At 37.2% G+C, this 19,596-nt stretch overlaps 1 protein-coding gene across 1 annotated transcript in view; it reads left to right on the top strand.

Annotated features, from left to right (window-relative positions):
• Positions 1–19,596, top strand: part of LOC118192746 (uncharacterized) — a 198,372-nt gene that overhangs the window by 127,414 nt on the left and 51,362 nt on the right. Inside the window, exon 2 of the mRNA XM_035363762.2 lies at positions 3,958–4,198. Within this exon, the coding sequence (XP_035219653.1) occupies positions 3,958–4,198 (241 nt within the window). The remainder of the gene's footprint in view (positions 1–3,957; positions 4,199–19,596) is intronic.

Here is a 19,596-nt window from a genome sequence, read left to right as displayed (position 1 = left end):
AATTTTTTTATTAGTCCAAAAGGGCAATTTGCCTTGAAGGACTATTAATTTCGTTTGGACATTTTACGTCGAAAACTTTAAAAGCCTGTATCACTTTTCAAATCGTTGCCACCATTTATCATCGCCCTATCTTATATTTAAAGAAATTAAATAATGAAGAATCTGCATGGATGTATGTATGTTTCTCGCATTGCAACAAAACAACGGTACCTAGAGCCATCAAAATTTGAATAACGTAATCTTAAGCCCTAATTTGAATTTGAAATTTGTTTTGTTATCGATTTCAGATTTAGTAACATTTCAACGAATTTTTTATTGAAAATCTAAACGATTTCGAAGTGAGCGATGGCAACATCGTACGAAAAAAAAATTACCTCCAGTACACGAGACTGTGTATTGGAAATTCTAAAGATATGCTCATTTTAAAATTAATTTGCGATATTGCTGGTGAACTGAATTTTATAGTTTGAGTACATAGAACATATTTAATAAATAACAAAACGTTAAAAAAAACGCCCCTTTGGACGTAATTTAAAATCTGAAACCTTTCAGATTTTATTTATTTTTGTTAGTCTTTCCTGACGCCCTTTCATAGGGCTGGTTTTAGTAGTTAAGCCCTGGTATTAATGTGCCTAAAAAACAAATAGAGCTCCGGCATTTCTGACTTTAGAAATTAACCCCTGATACTAACATTTTGTTTTGACCGAAAAACAAGCGCAAGCATATTTGCTGGAGCAAGTTTTAAAAGTCTTTTCTATAGTCATGGTCGTAGTTCTCACTCATTAGGCATTCATCTCTGACGACTGAGAAATAACAGCCTCATTTTTCATCGGTCATACTCGAAGCGGGAAGTAGTGGAATTGGAACTGGTTGTTGTACTTGCACTTAAAACGTAACTAACGAGGTATGGATTCCACAAGCAGCAGGTGGCTGTCTAACTCATACGAGTTTACTCGAAATCAGTCAGTTGAAATAGTAAGTTGTGATATTTTCGTGTATTTGAAATCTGATATATCAGTGGGATACTGAGTTCTTTCCTCTCAGGTTTTCTTTTCAAGGAAAACACTGCTTTTGAAAGTGCCATAAGACCTCAATTACCTGAACTCATTATGCCCGGAATACGTTCAGATAAGGAAACTTAATGATTTAAAATGAGCTATTTTATGTTTAATTAAAAACACAACATAATTAATAATTGACAAATAGAAATTAATTTTCAGTTATTAATTATATTATTCCATATTAATTAGCCCAGAGGGGCTATTAATTTCGTTTTGGCATTTTGCATTGGCATTCGCCGTTTGGCATTCGCCGTTTAGCGAATCACTTTTTAAATTGTTACCACCAAATATTAGAGCTCTATATTATATTTATAGAAATTAAATAATGAAGAATCCGCATAAATATATGCATGTTTCTCACGTTGTGATAAAACAACGATAACGAGCGCCATCCAATTTTGTATAACGTAATCCTCCAACCGAATATGGACATCTGGAAGCCCTAATTTGGAATTTGTTTTATTATCTATTTCATATTTTGTAAAGCATTTACGATTTTTTGATTAAGAAACCCAACAATTTCAAAGCGAGCAATGGCAACACTGTACGGGGGGGGGGACTTTTTTATCTCCAGTGCGCGAGACTGTGTATCTGAAATTCTAAAGATATGCTCTTTGTAAATTATTTTGCGGTATTGCTCTTGAATGGGATTTTATGGTTTAAGTGCGAAGAACATGGTATTTCATAAATAAAGGTAACACTTAAAACGTTAAAAAAAACGCCCCTTTAGGCGTAAGGTAAAATCTGAAAGCTTTCAGATTTTTTTATTTATTTATTTATTTTAGCCAAACGAAAAAGCAAAGTTATTACGCTCTGAATTTTAACTTTAAAATCTTTTATCTTTTAAAATTCATTGTTTTCGTACAAAGCAAAAACTTAATTCCTTCGAATTTATGTGACATAATATTCTGAAAGCTTTATCATCATCTTTATTATTCAATTATTATTTTTAAATAGGCTTTATTGGGTGTAAGAAATAAAAACGTCTAGAATGAGAAATAGGCGGAAGCGTGGCGAGTGGTTAATCGTATGGCGAAATATGACTTATTTCTTTGAACCGAAATTCATTCATGGATGCGATTTAAAGATTTTGAGATTGGCGTTGGGAAGTTCGTTTTAGTGGAAGCATTGCAAAAACTGTAGTCATTAAAATAATTTTGAAGCAGGAGACATGAAAGATGAGCAATGCCTTCGCCGGTGTTCGAACCTGGACCTCTCGAATACGCGCCGAGTTTGCTACCGATACACCACGAAGGCATGTAGAAAAGTGGGAGAAAATGCTTTATATACTCCCCTTTTAAATTGCAACTGGGAATTAGGGAGACCCAATCGCCAAATCCTGGTGGTGAAGAATCATGATCTACCACCTTTTTTTTTAATTATTTAGTTTGGGCGTGACTATAGTGTCATTAGGATTTTTGAAGTAGGAATAACGAAAAATGAGCAATGCCCTCGCCTGGACTCGAAACTGGAACTCTCGAAAACGCGTTTGGGTGCTATCGTTACACCACGAAGGCACGCAGAAAGGAGGGAAAAAATACCGTATAAAATGTTTTAATTGGGTTAAAGCCCATATTGGTTGTATGGGCAATGACAGGGCGAGTGTCTTAGCAAAGTAGGCATCAAGAGAAATGAGATTGAAACTGTCGATGTACAAGCCTCTAAGAGAAGATGCATTAACATTATGAAAAGTGACATTGCAGATAAATGGCGGACTCAATGGGAAAAGTCTGTTAAAAATAATATTTTCATGAAGATTTTTGTTCCTAAGGAAATATGAATATTAACAATGACATTGACTTGAATCATTTAATTACAGGTCATGGGAGATTACCCATTTATCTAAAAAGATTCCATGTTCAAGATAATGATTTAGGTAAAGTACGTACAAAAGTAGGAGACAATGTCCACTTTATTACAGAATGTAAGTTAACCAGATGCATTGATGGAGCGAACATAGACTTTATGAAAAATGGTTTACTTAAGGCAAGAGGAATAGCATATAAGATTATGAAGACTATTAATAACAATAAAGAAGCCATTGGCATTGTGTGATTCGTGTGTCTGTATAGTTGTGCGGTGATTTTTGTACTGGCGTAGCCCGTATAGGGTCATAGGGCAAACTTTGTTTTGCAAGGTGGACCGGACTGCGCCCTAAGCTCATAACACCGTATAAAATGTCTTGTTGGGGAACTATGTACGTTCTGACACAGTTGTGTTTTCGAGCAGCCTGTAAATTTGATTTTTGATATAGTGTCGAATTAATATTTTAAGCCGTCCAACTGGTATAGTGGCTAGACTCGCTGACTGCCGTGCCGAAGGGCCCGGGCTCTAATCCCGGAGAAGGCATGGATGTAAGTGTAATAGTGTCGGTGCGGCATGGAGGCACTCTAAATATGCGGCGAGCCGAAAGTCTTCTCGTGTGGTTTGTTGGAAGGGGGAGGAGTGAGAGACCTTCGGACCCGTCCCTCCCTCCATGGTGCTCTCTATCGAAATTGGGTGCGGAACAGAGCTAAATCGCACTGTCATATAAAAGCTGCTCAAGGCTGTTGCCAACGGCGGGCGTATTCAAGTGCTCCCTGCCACGAGGAATTTCGTGGGCTGGGCTGACTATGTCAGACAAGTGAGCATTAGTCAACAACAACAACAAAATTAATATTTAATTAAAGCATAATTCATGATCCACCAGTTATCCGTCCCCGTTCTTAAATGAATTTTCTACCAGGACCATTACACGTGAAAACGAAAACTAATTTAAGCTATAGTACGTAAGGTTTCTAAGCAAACTGCAAATTTTTAGACAAATTGCATTCTTAATCAGTGCTTTTCTAGTAACGGAAATAAATTGATAAAACTGGATGAGCTTGAAACTGATGCTCGTCTTTTTTATTTTTAGCGTACAACGTCTTTTCCCCAGCGAAGAACTTATGAAATCGGGAGACCGTCCTACTCCCCAACCTACTCCGCTGCTCCAACAGCCAAATTTCGAGAATCCATCAACGAAGAGGGTTCGTCTGTAGGGTCCTTCACCCGCGTATCTCCGGTGCCCAAGGAGTACTACAAAATGAATGGATACGCCATCAAAAGCACTTCTGCCACCAAGAGTTCTACAGTGGTGGATCCCAGAATCCCTCAAGGTACTACCATCGTTTCTATTTGTTTATAAATTCAGGTTATTTAGCCGAAAGTCTCTTCTTCTGAATTTTTCTTGCTGTTTTAGTTAACATTTTAACTTTCGTTGAAATTTTGTACAAAATAAATACTCATTTCGAACACTTTGTGCATTTATTCTCAGTAAAACTTCATTTTGCGACGAACTGCATTAAAAATTTGAAATTAAGTAAAATTTCAGGAATTTAATCAATGCACTGTACGAGCATTTTCATAATAATTTACAAAAAAATTGATACTTGTAAATAATGTTTTTAGTACTTTTTACTCTCGTTTTCAGATGTATTTAAGGAATGCCGCTTTTTGGGAAAACAAAATCGTTGAAAAATTTCTTTAAAATTTTAAACTCTTTGAAAAAGACAAAACCAAGTATTGATATCATTGAATAGTTTTTACGTTCTCATTTAATAGAAATTACAAGAGCTCATAAGAGATAACAAATAACAATCAACATAAACACTTTTAAAATATAATTTAAAGTTGCAGAAATTTATTCGTAATAGTTTTATTAACATCGTTCTTCCATTTTCACAATGCTATTTTATTTATTATTTGCGTATGTCGAAACTAATTTTGGCAATCAAAACGACAACATTCCTTAACATTCGCAGTGCCGGTAATTTTCCTCAAAAATCCTAGTTAACCGTATAGTATATAGCCGATCACAAAAATAACGTATTTAACGTAAGCAGTCTTTTATCCAGCAATCAAAACAACCTCAGATAATCTCGAGATTTTGGTGTTCTGTTTTAGAGGGGTTGTATAAGTATTGAAAAACGCATAAAGAAACAAAATTATTATTTCCAAGATAATTAAAGCAATTAGGTTACTTGTGAACTTATCGTCATCATCATTATTATATTCCTGTTCCTTTTTCCATTTTAGCCCAAACGAGGGTTACCTCAGAAAGGCTATTAGGCTCGAAATGAGATTTTGCATTGAATCATTACAAATGGCTGAATCACTTTTCAGACTGTTGCCTCTGAATATTTTACGCAAAGGAAACCGATTAAATGATACGCAAATTATTTTTAACGGTTTCTGACGATTATTTGTGTAAAATTCTTAAGTGAAAACTGAAAATTAAAAGTAGAAATAGCAGGCAGCACTCGTAGCAATTAGCAATCATAGCAGCCTGATTGAAAGAGTAAACGGCACTTGATCTGGACTCATCACGTTGTCTTCCTTCGATGCGAATAGGTTAGTTAGCCGTATGTGGAAAGTAAGGACAAGCCGCTTATCCCTGGGAAATCATCCACGAACACATTCCTCCCCTTATGCGAACAATCCTGATATATGTTAAGGTGAAAGACCGAAATCTGGAGAGTGTCGACTTTCACCGGCGAATGTCAACATTTACAGAGTCGCTTGGTGTATGTCCGAAATATTTTCCAAATACTCTTATTTCTGACTACACCGGTCAATGTCGACATTTACCATGTGAATGTTGAACATATAAGAATATTATATTTTCTGCTCCGTAATTCAGCCGCGAAAAAACGCACTTGAGACTTAAAATAAGAACTTAAGAACTTAAAAACTTAAAACACACAGTACATTCAAAATGAGAATGGAAAATAATAGAAGTTCTATTATGACATTTTGAATTGCACAAGAGGCCTTGCTTTTACAACTGCATTTATTTGTGGAAAACTTCCTTTTGCAATGACAGCGTGTACATATACTCCTCTCTTTTCGGCTTACACCAGAAGATATCTGTGATTGTCGACATGCACCGGTGAGGGTCCGAATGTACAAGAATGTAATGCAATATTCGATCTTTCACCGACGTATTTGGTGAATGCTGACATTCTCCGGTGAAAGTCGACATTCTCCAATTTCGGTCTTTCACGGTAACATATACACTGCCTTATTGTACTAAAAAGGCAAACAGATATTTGTCATCCCAGACGGTAAAAGATTTCTATCCACGCTTTGTAGAAAATTAGCAGTCGTCTGCGGCTTCCATTCGAAGGAAACTAAGATCCGTAATTAATTCATAAAATTAAAATATGCATATAATTAACAGCGTTTTAACAGAATAATTTATGTATTTTTAATTAACTGCGTCTTTCTTTTATTTTTAATACCTCTAATCGATGTAATTTATAATACGTATAATTCAGATAACTTAATGATAACTGAGGATTATAGACATTTCCGTCATCGTTATTATCAATGAAAAATAAGGCCTAGCGCCATATATTAGTTCTTCACTATGTTGGGTTTCATTTCTCTCTCATATTTACTTTGATCGTAAATAAAATTTTATTATAGTGGCATGTATTTCTTCTGAGACGAAATCTATGCTTTCGGTTCATTCATATTAGCGGCATGCATTTCATCCTAACTCGACTGAAATCTATACTGTAGAATCCTATATAAATGATGAAATAAACAAACAAAAATTACTACGAAGTATCACAACAGAAACGCCCCCCAGTAGTACGAAGAATCGAAAGTTTTTTTTTTTTTTTTTTTTTTTTTTTTTCTGAACGAGGAAAAGAAATTTTACGCTCTTTTCAACGACGTCGAATCTTAATTTGAAAAGCAAGACTGACAGATTTGGCGCGTTGTTTTGGGATCAGCTGTCACGAGTCCTGTGAACTCTCTCCTCTCTTATGTTTAATTCATTTGGAGCGACGCCCAACGAGCACGCTTCATCGCATAAGCTCATCTCGAATGAACCTCTCGGCCCAATTATCATACCTGACTTGCACACTCGAACCTTACACCAAGACAGATCGCCAAAAAGCATCCGGTTCACCAGGTCCGTTTCATTTTCTTATATTGTTAGTAAACACTCTTTTTCTTCTTTTCTGTAAACAAGTAAATAAAAAACGTCCGTCGTTTTAAATAATTTGTGTATTTAAAGGAGAAGGAGAGTTTTTAAAGCATCTTAATATATATTTTTATGTCCCGCGAAGGAGAAAATACGTCTGCGTTTCTTGGAAGGTGAATCATTTTTCTTTTCAGATTTTGTTCTATTCCTCATACTTTCACTCTTAAGGTACCAGAAGCGGGCGCATCCCGACCTACCTAACCGAACAAGATGGTCTGAAGGTCATAACAGGCCACGCTCAGGCCTATGTTTTCTCCTTCCTTACAGTATTTTGTCCCTCCTTTCTGAAACAAACAAAAATGACACCACGAAGGCATCTTCATGGTGTAATGGTAGCACACTCGCCGCGTATTCGAGAGGTCCAGGCTCGAGTCCCAGCGAGGACAATGTTAATTTTTCATGTCTCACGTTTAAAAAAATCCTAACGGCTCTACACTGGCGCCCGAACTAAAAGGGGGTGGATGATGATGATTCTTAACCGCCAGAATTTGGCGATTGGATCCCCTAATCCTCAGCCTCCCTTTGAAAAGGGGGAGTATATAAGGTATTTTCTCCATTCTTTCTGCATGCCTTCGTGGTGTAACGATAGCACACCGGAGAGTATTCGAGAGGTTCAGGTACCAGCAAAGGCATTGCTTATTTTCTATGTCTCCTGCTTCAAAAATAACCTAACGATTCTACACTGGCGCCCGAACTAAAACGGGGTGGATGATGGTTCTTCACCGCGAGGATTTGTCGACTGGGTTCCCTAAACCCCAGTCGTCCTTTAAAAAGAGGAGTATATATGTTATTTTCTCTCTTCTTTCGGCATGCCATCGTGGTGTAACGGTAGCTCACTCGAATCGTATTCGAGATGTTCGAGTCCCGGCGACGGCATTGCTGATTTTTCATGTCAAATGCTTAAAAAAATTTTAAAAAAAAAAAAAAAGCCCCATCAGCGGCCGAGCGATAAAATCTGAACACTGGTAGTTCGGTCCGAGGTTCGAATCTCGCGAACGGGCTGGCTGCATGGGCGTTTTCGTGTTTTTCCCCATGTGTAACGTGTATACGAGCCAGTTTCCTCTAGAAAGTCCTCCACGAAAGCATCCCTCCCCTTAGGCAGATAGCCCTAGTGCGCTTTACCGTATTCTCAATACACCATGCTTCAAAAAATCCTAATGACTCTACACACTCTCAAATGTAATAATCTTTAAATGCATGATTGCAGAAATCATATGAAACTCGAGACTGCTTTGCAGTTACCATTGTGGTTCTCGGTTGTACTCAAGCAATTGTCTACATTTATATTAAATTAAACGTTTTTCTGTCCGCTAATCATAACTTTTACGAGAATTTGCGTGACACGGAATTACAAAGTAACGACAAGATTTGTTTCTCATTATTACAGTGATGTGTGCAAAGCTCGGGTTTGCATAAAATCCAAAGTTTCAAGAAAATGTCTGTTTTCCAATAGGCTACGACCAGTTCAGTGTAGAATTCATACCTTTTTTATAACATTAAAACGGCCGTTTTCAGATAAAATTTTGCGGACAATTAATATTCCCATTCTCTGTGATATTGTTTTTTTCAACTTTGCTAATTATATTGTGACGTGAATTCTTACACTGCAATTAATAGAAGTCGGCAGTTTCACTTCGTAAGTGAAATAGAAATAATAGTGGCGTAAGTAGAATCTGCAATTTTTCTTACGAGACTTTCTAGTTGGGAAAAAAAAATCGTAACTATAATGAATATATTAAATGAATGTATGATGATATAAAATTCGGTCATTTAAAAAAGATGAAAGTATTTGTTTCATAATTCTTCAAAATTCTGGTCTGTGTTTTATGCATGCTGTAAATTGGGCAATGTTTCTTCTAACTCATTCTGCCAAAATAGAGCTTATGGATACTAGGCCATATATCACTATTGAAAAACGGATTATAACAGTTGGGCATAAGGCAGTATTTCGTATAAATTTCTCTTCTTTTCTGAAAAATTGTTTGATAAAATACGTTTCTGGGGAATTTAGTGGATTAATCATCCATACAAAATCACGGGAGTCTATCTTCGGCGCTTCTTTTAACCACCTGTAGAGACAGGACCTCCGAGAGTGATCGCGCCCCCAACCGTGAAATAGTGCAGAGCACGAACCTGTAATATAAAATCACGATTCCAGCTGATGAGTTCTTTTCAGTTTTTCGAACCTCACACGATGATTTTCCAAGGAAGGGAAGAAAGGTACAGCAGACTTGGAAAAGGCAGGGTCCCGTGAGGTGACGATAGGTTCAAAATTGGTGCTGAGAAGATATTACCCTCTTTTTTAGATCACTCAACAATTACGGGAAGAATTAATTGCTACCACACGGGCATGGAACGTTTTAGAGTTCCTTCCTTTTTTTGTTTTCTTTCTTCGTGTTTGGGTAGGATTTTTAGCCCAAAGGGCGTTAGCCCAGCAGGGCTATTAATTTCCTTTTGGCATTTTGCGTCGAAAACTTTAAAAGTCGGTATCCCTTCTTAAATTATTGCCACCAAATATGATCGCCCTGTGTTATATTTAAAGAAATTAAATAATGAAGAATCTGCGTAAGTGTACGTATGTTTCTCACAGCGTGATAAAACAACGGTACCTAGAGCCATTCAATTTTGAATAACGTATGTCTCCACCCGAATACGGGCATCTGGAAGCCCGAATTTGGAATTTGTTTTATTGTCTATTTCATGTTTTGTAAAGCATTTATGAGTTTTTGATTAAGCAACTCAACGATTTCAAAGTCAGCCATGGCAACACTGTACCGGGGGGGGAGGAAGAATTTTTATCTCCACGCCGCAAGACTGTGTATCGGAAATTCTAATGATTTTTATTCATTTTAAAATTATTTTGCGATGTTGCTGTTTAATCGAATTTTTTGGTTTAAGTGCGAAGAACATTATATTTAATAAATAAAGAAAATACACAAAATATTAAAAAAACGACCCATAATATCTGAAAGCTTACTTTTTTTTTTTTTTTTTTTTTAAATTCTCCTCTAAATTGAGAATTCTCTTCCCAGAAAACGCAATGAAGGTTTTCTTTAGAACATTGGGCCCCACCAGCGGCCGAGCGGTAACGTCGCTGAACACTGGTAGTTCGCTGCGAGGTTCGAATCCCGCGAAGGGGCTGGCTGCATGGGCGTTTTCATTGTTTTCCCCATGTGTAACATTTATACGAGCCAGTTTTCCTTAGAAAGTCTTCCACGAAGGCATCCCTCCCTTAAGGCAGATAGCCCTCGACTGCTTTTCCATAATCTAATTTAAAAAAAAAAAAAAAACCCTTAGAACGTTGATTTAAGTCGGGAAAAAAAAAAAAAAAAATTAACTCCCTACCGACCTACGAAGGAGACATGGTTAAATACTCGCTAGATGTTTTTGTACTTTTGCTACCCTGACTGAAGTAAAAGGAAAAGTATAGTTTTTTTAAAGGATTTTTACCTGAAAATTGGAAATTTTAATTAAAAAACAAGTAATTGTTACGGTTTCCCTTTATGCAAGAGGTGTGTTGTTATTGCTAAGGCTAATTTACCTATAGTCAGCCGAAGCCCACAAAATTCCTCGTGGCAAGGAGTGCTACCGTTGACAACAGCCTTGAGCATAGTACTGGTGACAGTGCGGTTTAGCTCACTGCCGCCCCCAATTTTGATGGAGAGCACCCCTGGGGGGAGACGAGCCCGAGGGTCTTCCACCCCTCTTACCCTGCCATGAACCTCTCAAGAGGACTTCCGGCTCGCCCATATTTAGAGTGTCCCCATGCCCCACGGACGCTCTACATTTACAAACATCCATGCCTTCTCCGGGATTCGAGCCGGGGGCCTACGGCACGGCAGTCAGCGTCGCTAACGACTATCACGGTATCTACCATACAAAACCAACCAGCTTTTAAGCCATACAATTCCGGAAGAACAGGGATAATCTTGAATGCTGAAACTTCGAGCATCTGTTGTAGCATTCAAGCTCTCGTACGACATTTGTATTCATGTCCAATAAATGTTTCAAATTAATTACTGCTGTTTCATTTCCCATCTTCTAACTCTGCTACCACTTACCCCTGACATTTCCGGACATAGGTTCCTATGCAATTCTTAATCCTTATGATGTGCCCTACTTCCCCGAGAAGTTTGTGGCAACATTTACAGTACACCCTGTATATCCACTGTTATTCAGCTCCTTGAGCTCAGTTTTTTTAGTAAAGGAATGAATTTTATGAATTTATAATTTTTTAGCAAAGGAATGAAGTTTTATTAGCAAAGGAATGAATACTTTTAACTTATATTTCTTTGTTTTTGTCTAATCCATGCACGTAGATAACAATATAAATTTCTGCGCTATTGAGCTTAAGTAATTCATTTAACAAATAAATATTATTCAACTGTATATTATTAACATATATTATTAATTTCGATTTGAATTTTAGCAGCTACGATTTCCAGCAGTAGATAGAAGACGAAGCTTGTTTTTGACAAGCTTTTATTAATCCGACAGAATTCTAATAGCATCTACATCATTAGCTCAGTCCGAAGAGTCATTACGTTATTTTGAAACAGGATACATGAAAAATTGAGCAATACCCTCCTCGGGACTCGAACCATGACCTCTCGAATACGCGCCGAGTGTGCTAACCGTTACACCACGGAGGCTTTCAGAAAAAAGAGAGAAAATATTTTGTAAGGATTATGTTAATTTTATTAACAGTTAAATTTTGAGTTAAACTTCTTTCCTGTGAAATTCTTAACTACAACTTACTACTTCCGGCCAGAACATAGTTTTAGAATCACGTCTGAATACATAATGAGGAGGAGCGGTATTTAATCTCGAAGTTCTACTTGCTGAATGAGAGAGAATCAGAGTTTCTGATTTGTGCGCGTCTGCCTTTTTGGCTACTCTCTCTCAAAGCTGTTATTACGCTCGGCCGTACTCAGGCCCTTTTTAAGCTGCGTAGTCAAATAAGAGAAGAGGCCAACTCGATTTGAATCTTGATAGCTTCGGCTATATTTCCTTAGTTAATCTTAGTTTTAGTTTACTTCTTAGCCTCTTAAGTTCAAGCCCAAGTATCGGCTTTTATTGTACACTCCAAGACGGAGTTCTGTTAAATTTTGTTTGAATAATAAAGGGTTATTCACCCTTCCATCTTGTTGTTTCTTAACACACGAACTCAAGCGATTATTCGCTTAATAGTTCTTAGGATTCTTCACGTTCGACAATAACTTAGCATTTACAAGATGAGGAATTCTACAACCTTATAAGTCTAGGACAAGAGTATCATAGAGGGGATCATCATCTCGTTTCGAATGTTATCATTCCCACTGTAGAAACCATTAGGATTTTCTGTACAGAAAACCTTAAAAGTCGACTATGTCTTCGAACGATAATCTTGCAGCTGCTAGCTATCCAAAGAACTCGCACGGAGAATGTTATCATTCTTTACACTACTATGGAAAAACTAAGGTGTTGCTATCGAATGCAATTTAACGACGTTTATGTGTGATATCTGTACGTAAGGAGAGAATAAAGGACTCTTTTTCCCAAAACGGGTTGCAAAAAAGATTTAAAATGGATTCAGAAGAGATTTTTTCGTGACGTCTGTACGTAGGTACCTATGTATCCCGCATGTCTCAAAAACGAGTAGCTTGAGAACGTTGAAAATTTGTTATATGGCACTGCTATATCATGTAGTTGTGTATCTCCCTTTTTGGTGGCAATCGACCGCACCAAAAGTATACAAATATATACAGGGTGTACCGTAAATGTGTCAACAAACTTCAAGGGGAGGTGGGGCACATCGTAAGGATTAAGAATTGCATAGGAACCCATGCTTTGAAATGCCAGGGGTAAGTGGTAGCAGAGGTAGAAGATGGGAAAGGAAGCAAGAGAGTGATTAATTTGAAACATTTATTGGACATGAACACAAATGGTGTACGACAGCTTGAAGGTTACAACCGATGCTCGAAGTTTGCACCATCAGACGCCAAACATGCCTGTTACCAATGGATCATTTGAATGCCGCGAAGCGAATTATTTGATCTTTCCGGAGCAGGTTCTTCCCGACTTGCTTGACGATGTTTCACCAAATGTGAGGCACAGCATGTGATGTTCGTAGCTATTTCCCGCATCGATGTATTGGGCCGTTGTGGACCAGCTCCCTGGCCCCCAGGTTCAACGGATTTATCGAGCCTTGATTTCTTTTTGTGGGAAGCCATCAGAAATGTCGTGTATCAAGATCATGTTGTGTCTGAAATGGATCTCGTGGCGAGACTCGCCTGCGCAGCTGCTACAATCAAAGAAACTCCAGGTGTGTTGGAACATGTCCGGCAATCAATGGTCCGGTGGTGTCAGGCATGTTTGGCGTCTGATGTTGCAAACTTCGAGCATCTGTTGTAGAATTCAAGCTCTCGTACGACATTTGTATTCATGTCCAATAAATGTTTCAAATTAATTACTGCTGTTTCATTTCCCATCTTCTAACTCTGCTACCACTTACCCCTGACATTTCCGGACATAGGTTCCTATGCAATTCTTAATCCTTATGATGTGCCCTACTTCCCCGAGAAGTTTGTGGCAACATTTACAGTACACCCTGTATATCCACTGTTATTCAGCTCCTTGAGCTCAGTTTTTTTTATTCCTTATATACTGGTAAAATGTGCATTTTTGGGCTTTAAAATTGATTCAATTATGTTGTTCTTATCTTCCGATTAAGATTTTTATGCCATTAGTTAATCTGTAGGCAGTAGTTGTAGAATTATCACCAATTCAAAAGTTGTTTAAGTGCGGTTAAGCCTAATTTTTTTACCATAGCAGCCACATTTGTTTACATTTGAAACTTACCAGAATAGTGAATTCAGTCAGTTGCTGCACCTTCAGTATCTTTCTGCGGAGTGGAACCGACAGGAAACTTTTAGTTTCGGCACCGAAAAATCTGCCTTCTTGCCCGCTGGCCCAATTGCTTGTTTTTGCGTAGAAACTCTAATTTTAATTCGTAATTTTTTTTAAAAGTGTTTTAACCGTATTTGGTGTTTTATATTTTTCTATATTATTCAATTTTTAATAAAGGTATTTTGAGGTTTCATGTATGGCGAAGTGAGAACTGAATTAATTGAAGGAGAAATCTGTCTCTAATGAAATTCGAGGAAATAAGTTTAAATGAAATGCAGCAGAAATTGCGTGTAATTTAATATTCCGTACAAGGAAGTCAAGTGGTATACACATCAGATTTTTTTTATGTCCCTTTCATTTTTTCCTATAAGAAACTAGGAAACACGTCGGCTGTTAATTACATAATTTTTGCAGTGGCCAACTGCGTGATTATAATCGGCTTAATAACAGGTATAGCTGTTACAGCTTAATAATTTGGATCAGGTCTTATTTTGGAAGCAGTTGGCTCTTCGATAGGTTTTCCGAGATCGCGTGCAGACAATGGATGCGAAGTGAAGAGAGATGAGTTGACTTTAAATGTGAGTTATTGCTTCTTAAAAAGGTCTCTTCGTGCTGAGGTCAAGTGGGAAGCGTCCTAATGAGGAGTCAAATATTTGGCCTTTTAATTTTGTGACCCGCTCTTAACCTCTTTCGGAAGGAAAAAGAGTTCGCTTCCAATTACAACTCCGCACTTTATTTCCTCAATGTTCGTTATCTGCCGCTGCTTTAAGAGCCACTAAATGTAATGTTTCCACGCCTGCTTTAATATATTTTTATTTATGTTAGAGAAAGAGTAGTTTTTAATGCTCCACATCAAACACTTTTCCCAGACGGTTTAATTGTGTGGAATAAATGTGTATTTTGTGGGTTTATTCGGGGAATATTATGATGCGTGTCTTGGAACATTTAATTGTTATGAGTAGTAGTACTGAATTTACTTTGCCAAACCAAAAACACCGTAGAAAGATCAAGCATTACCATGATTACCCATCAAACTCCAAGTTGGGTGGCTAAATTATATGAATAAATAATTTTATCTACGGATAATAAGCAATGAATTTACGAATAATAAGTAAAGTGAATCGGTTAAGATTTATTTTGTTTCATTTTATTAAGAATTCAGACTCCGATTTAACTAGCTTGACTTCATACATCTCGCATTAAGTTGCTGTTAAAAAAAACCTGAAAGCTTTCAGATTTTATATTATGCCCAAAAGGGCATTTTTTTAATGTTTTGTGTATATAGATGTATGTTCCCTATATTGGTTAAATATCATGTTCTTCGCATTTAAACCACATGAAATTCATTCAACAACAATATCACAAAATAATTTAATAAAAGCAGCATATCTTTAGAATTCCCGATTTACAGTCTCGCGCGCTGGAGGTAAAAATGTGTTTCCGTACAGTGTTGCCATGGCTCGCTTTGAAACTGTTGAGTTCGTTAATAAAAATTCGTTAAAGTTTTACAAAATTCGAAATAGACAATAAAACAAATTCAAAATTCGGGCTTCCAGATGCCCATATTCGGTTGGAGACATACATTATTCAAAATTGGATGGTTCTAGGAACCATCGTTTTATCGCAGTGCGAGAAACATGCATATATTTATGCAGATTCTTCGTTATTTAATTTCTTTAAATGTAATGCAAGGCTGTAATATTTGGTGGCAACAATTTGAAAAGTGATTCAGACTCATCAAGTTTTTGACGCAGAATACCAAATGAAATTAATAGACATTCCGGGGTAACGGCCTTTGGGCTTAAAAAAAAGTGAGAAAAAGAAGAATGTGTATTTTTAGACATTCCTCTTGCTTGAGTGGTAGGGGAAAACGTAATATGATGACTACTCGATCTGTCTCCTAACGGTCACCAGCTATTTAGATTTATGTGGATCCTGGAGTTGATCCACTGCGTTCAATGTGGCATACACTGATTCTTTCAAGCATATCTTGTAGAGTTATTAGGTTAATTGGAAACAGAAAAATGAAAAATATGCAACCGCCTTAGTCGGGAATCGAACCATGGACCTCTGGAATACCGTCCCAGCGTGCTACCGTTACACCACGAAGGCACGCTAGGGAAGTGGGAGAAATACCTTATATACTCCCCTTTTTAAAGGGCGACTACGGTTTTAGGGGACCTAGTCGCCAAATCCTGGGTGGGGAGAATCATCATCCACAACCCTTTTTAGTTCGGGCGCCACTTGTAGAGTCATTAGGTTAATTGGAAACAGAAAAGATGAAAAATATGCAACCGCCTTCGTCGGGAATCGAACCACGGACCTCTGGAATACCGGCCCAGCGTGCTACCGTTACACCACGAAGGCACGCTAGGGAAGTGGGAGAATTACCTTATAATCTAGTGTTCCAGGGAGATTAATACAATGATTGGAAAGGAACATATACTAATTTTAAATTTCTTTCTCTTTTAAAGATTAAGATGAAAATGGAATGGGAATATGAAATATCCTCTGAATATGGAATAAATTTAAAATTATTTTTAGCCCACTCAGAAGGCGTTGTCTCTGAATGGGTCTACCTTACTTATGTAAAATGAGAAATCCTCGAATAAGTAAGAATAGGAGAAATCCTATCCTTTGCATATCGTCGAAAGATCTGACATATGTCAGATCGATTCCAGAAGGTTGTTGACCGCCAAAAAAGCAATCACAATAAGGGAGTGGGATGTTAAGTCCCCCTTAGAAAGTTCGATGCAATCCAGTATGTGATCCGGTGAAGCTGGATAGTCACAGCATCTTTTACAAACAGGGGGAGGATATTTTTGCCACTATCAAAGGAAAGAGATTGAAGGTGGCCACTTCTTAGTCTAGTCAGAGCAGTCTGGGAACCACGGTTACGTTTGATTTCCAGCAAAGAGCCAGGGGTTGTTCCTGTGTACCATTGGTGCGTAGGTGGAATACGCCATATTGTATTGAGTTTAGATCTTTCATATGAGTAAAGTTCTTGGTAAGTAAGCGGAGAGCCTGTGACCGTTTCAATTTCATTACCCTGTTTGGCCAGTCTCATTTCCACTGACAGAAGGCCTTAGAACAAACACAATACAGCCAATGTTTGGCGACCTCATTTCAACCGATTTTAATCTGTGATGGGATCCATTGGAGGTGGACGTCGTGGGTCTGAGAGATCTTCCTCAGTTTGAGCAGCGATGGTTTCATCGTTTGCGGGAGGTCCAGCCACCAAGATGTTGTAGTGCTTTGCGGCTGTCCGATGAAATCCATAGTTCCCCAAAATCACAATCATAGGACGTGATAGCATCAAGCCGCACAGTAATCGCAATTAACTCGGTCCTGAAGACAGAGAAAATGTCACAGCTTACATATAAAATAGTGTAGTGACAAAATCTTTAACTCAAAATGTGAGATGTTGCTCGTTGTTTTAAATATTACAACAAGCAGCTTAAATGATTATAACTTTTTCCAAAAATTTAAATACGAAGTTAATCTTAAATAACTAAGTTTAGTTCCGGGGTGCACAACATACGGCCCGCCGGGAGATTTTCTGCGCCCCGTCACTAATCTTTTAATAACGTAGTTTACTGCCAGAAAAAGGAATTAATTAAAACTAGAAAACATATTTTGTTGAGTACATTTTGGTTGCTTCAAAAAAATTTCTATTTGAAGGGAAAAAGGAGGAGGATTTGTTTTGTTGCTAGGGGGAAAAAAAATTATTTTTAATGCTCTTACAAAATTTCAACGAAATTTCTCCAGTTTTACTTGAGTTTTACAATACTTTCTTCATTCAATTTTGTAACTGTAACAAAATTTTACTGTTTTTGCAAAAATTTCATTTTTATGGGATTCCACGTAACTGGATATGCGATTTATATAAACAAAAAAGTTCTGTGAAAAAAAAAAAAAGACTCTTTAGCTGCCAAAAGAGTGATAAGTGAGCCGAGATGGTGCTACTGCGAAAACACGTTTTCCCGCTTTTCAAGTTTCTTTTTGACATGATTGGAAAGCTTCTTTTCTCATCGAAGTTGTGAAAGTAAGTTAAATTATAATTTAAAATGTAAAGTCAGTAGTTCGGTCCGAGGTTCGAATCTCGCGAACGGGCTAGCTGCATGGGCGTTTTCATGGTTTTCCCCATCTGTAACATGTATACGAGCCAGTTTCCCTTGGAAAGTCCTCCACGAAGGCATTCCTCCCCTGAGGCAGATAGCCCCCGAGGCTTTGCCATAATCACACACACACGTATATAATTTAAAATTAAAATAAAAGTTAGTTTTGCTACACTCTTTCAAGCACGAAGTCATCCAACAATTGTAAAATAAAATTTCACATGGATTTGAGATTAATTAATAATAAACTGCAATTTAAACTAAATTGAAAGCAAAAATCTTAAACAAAGATTCACTTTAAACTGAGATATAGCAATACCTTTTATAGCCTGGCTAACCGGTTTCCCATTATAATACACTGTTTGAAATTGCACTAACTGAAAAACAAAATGCATAAAAAAACGCTATTAAGTTCCCCCCAGGATATCTTTCTTCCTGTTTTTCAACAAATAAAACTCAATTTATAAATTTAAATGTCTTTATCCTGAAATTTTTTTTAAATGCATATTTATCGTAATTCATATTTTATTGTCTAGAAATTTCAGTTAGGGTTAGGTTATTTAGTTACGGTAAAGCCTCGGGGGCTATCTGCCTAAGGGGAGGGATGCCTTCGTGGAGGACTTTCTAAGGGAAACTGGCTAGTATACACATTTCATTTAGGGAAACTAGCTTGTGCTCCTATTTGGCGGAGAAAACCATGAAATGTCTCATTCAACCAGCCCCGTTCCCCAGACATGAAATCGGATCGGTCTGACAAAGTTCAACGGTCTTATCCACTCAACCACAACTGGACATTTTTTAACCCTTTGACTTTTTAATAAAAAATTACCCCGTTTTCTATCCAAATCATAAATAAGGTCAATTTAGCATCTTTTTTTTTTTTTTTTTTTTTTTTTTTTTTTTTTTTTTGACAAACGGTTTTCGAGCCAAAGATCGGGACACATATGCCCCAGTCGTAGTTAATGGCGGGGTACATATGTCCCACACGTAACAATCGACTTGCTATAAGCACACCTATTATTCTGGTGAACTTTACTAAATGAAATAGAATTACATCGTATGGTACACGTTAAAAAGCACTCTTTGTATGAAACAACATTACACATTGGACAACACATATTGGTTCTTTTCTCTGTGTTCATTTGTGTACAGCGAGCATAGTGGAGTCTTGATCTTCCAACTGTTGGAAGACGATACCAAACATTCAGAAGATTCTAAGATTTTTTTTTAAACCACCAGTAGTTTTTAAACTTTTAGTGGGACATGTCTTGTTAGTAGTCAAAGGGTTAAAGAAAAAGAGAAGATGGGAGGGGACAACAGAATTTTTTTTTTTAAATAGGAAAATTACTTTTCCTAAAGGCATTTTAAGAAATGACGAACCATATTAAATTATGGACGTACTGAAGTCAAAAGGTAGTTTTGAGATATTTGAAAGGAAAAAAAATAGGTATGAGAAGATGAATGAGTTGAATACTGTCTTTTACGTTAGATCTAAGACCATGAAAATGATTGTGTT

Source organism: Stegodyphus dumicola, chromosome 9 (assembly GCF_044657685.1).
Source record: "Stegodyphus dumicola isolate Sdum_Otavi_A_Nest chromosome 9, ASM4465768v1".
NCBI classification, from domain to species: domain Eukaryota; kingdom Metazoa; phylum Arthropoda; class Arachnida; order Araneae; family Eresidae; genus Stegodyphus; species Stegodyphus dumicola.
Note: the sequence above shows the minus strand (reverse complement) of the source record. Positions and strands in the feature narration are given on the sequence as shown.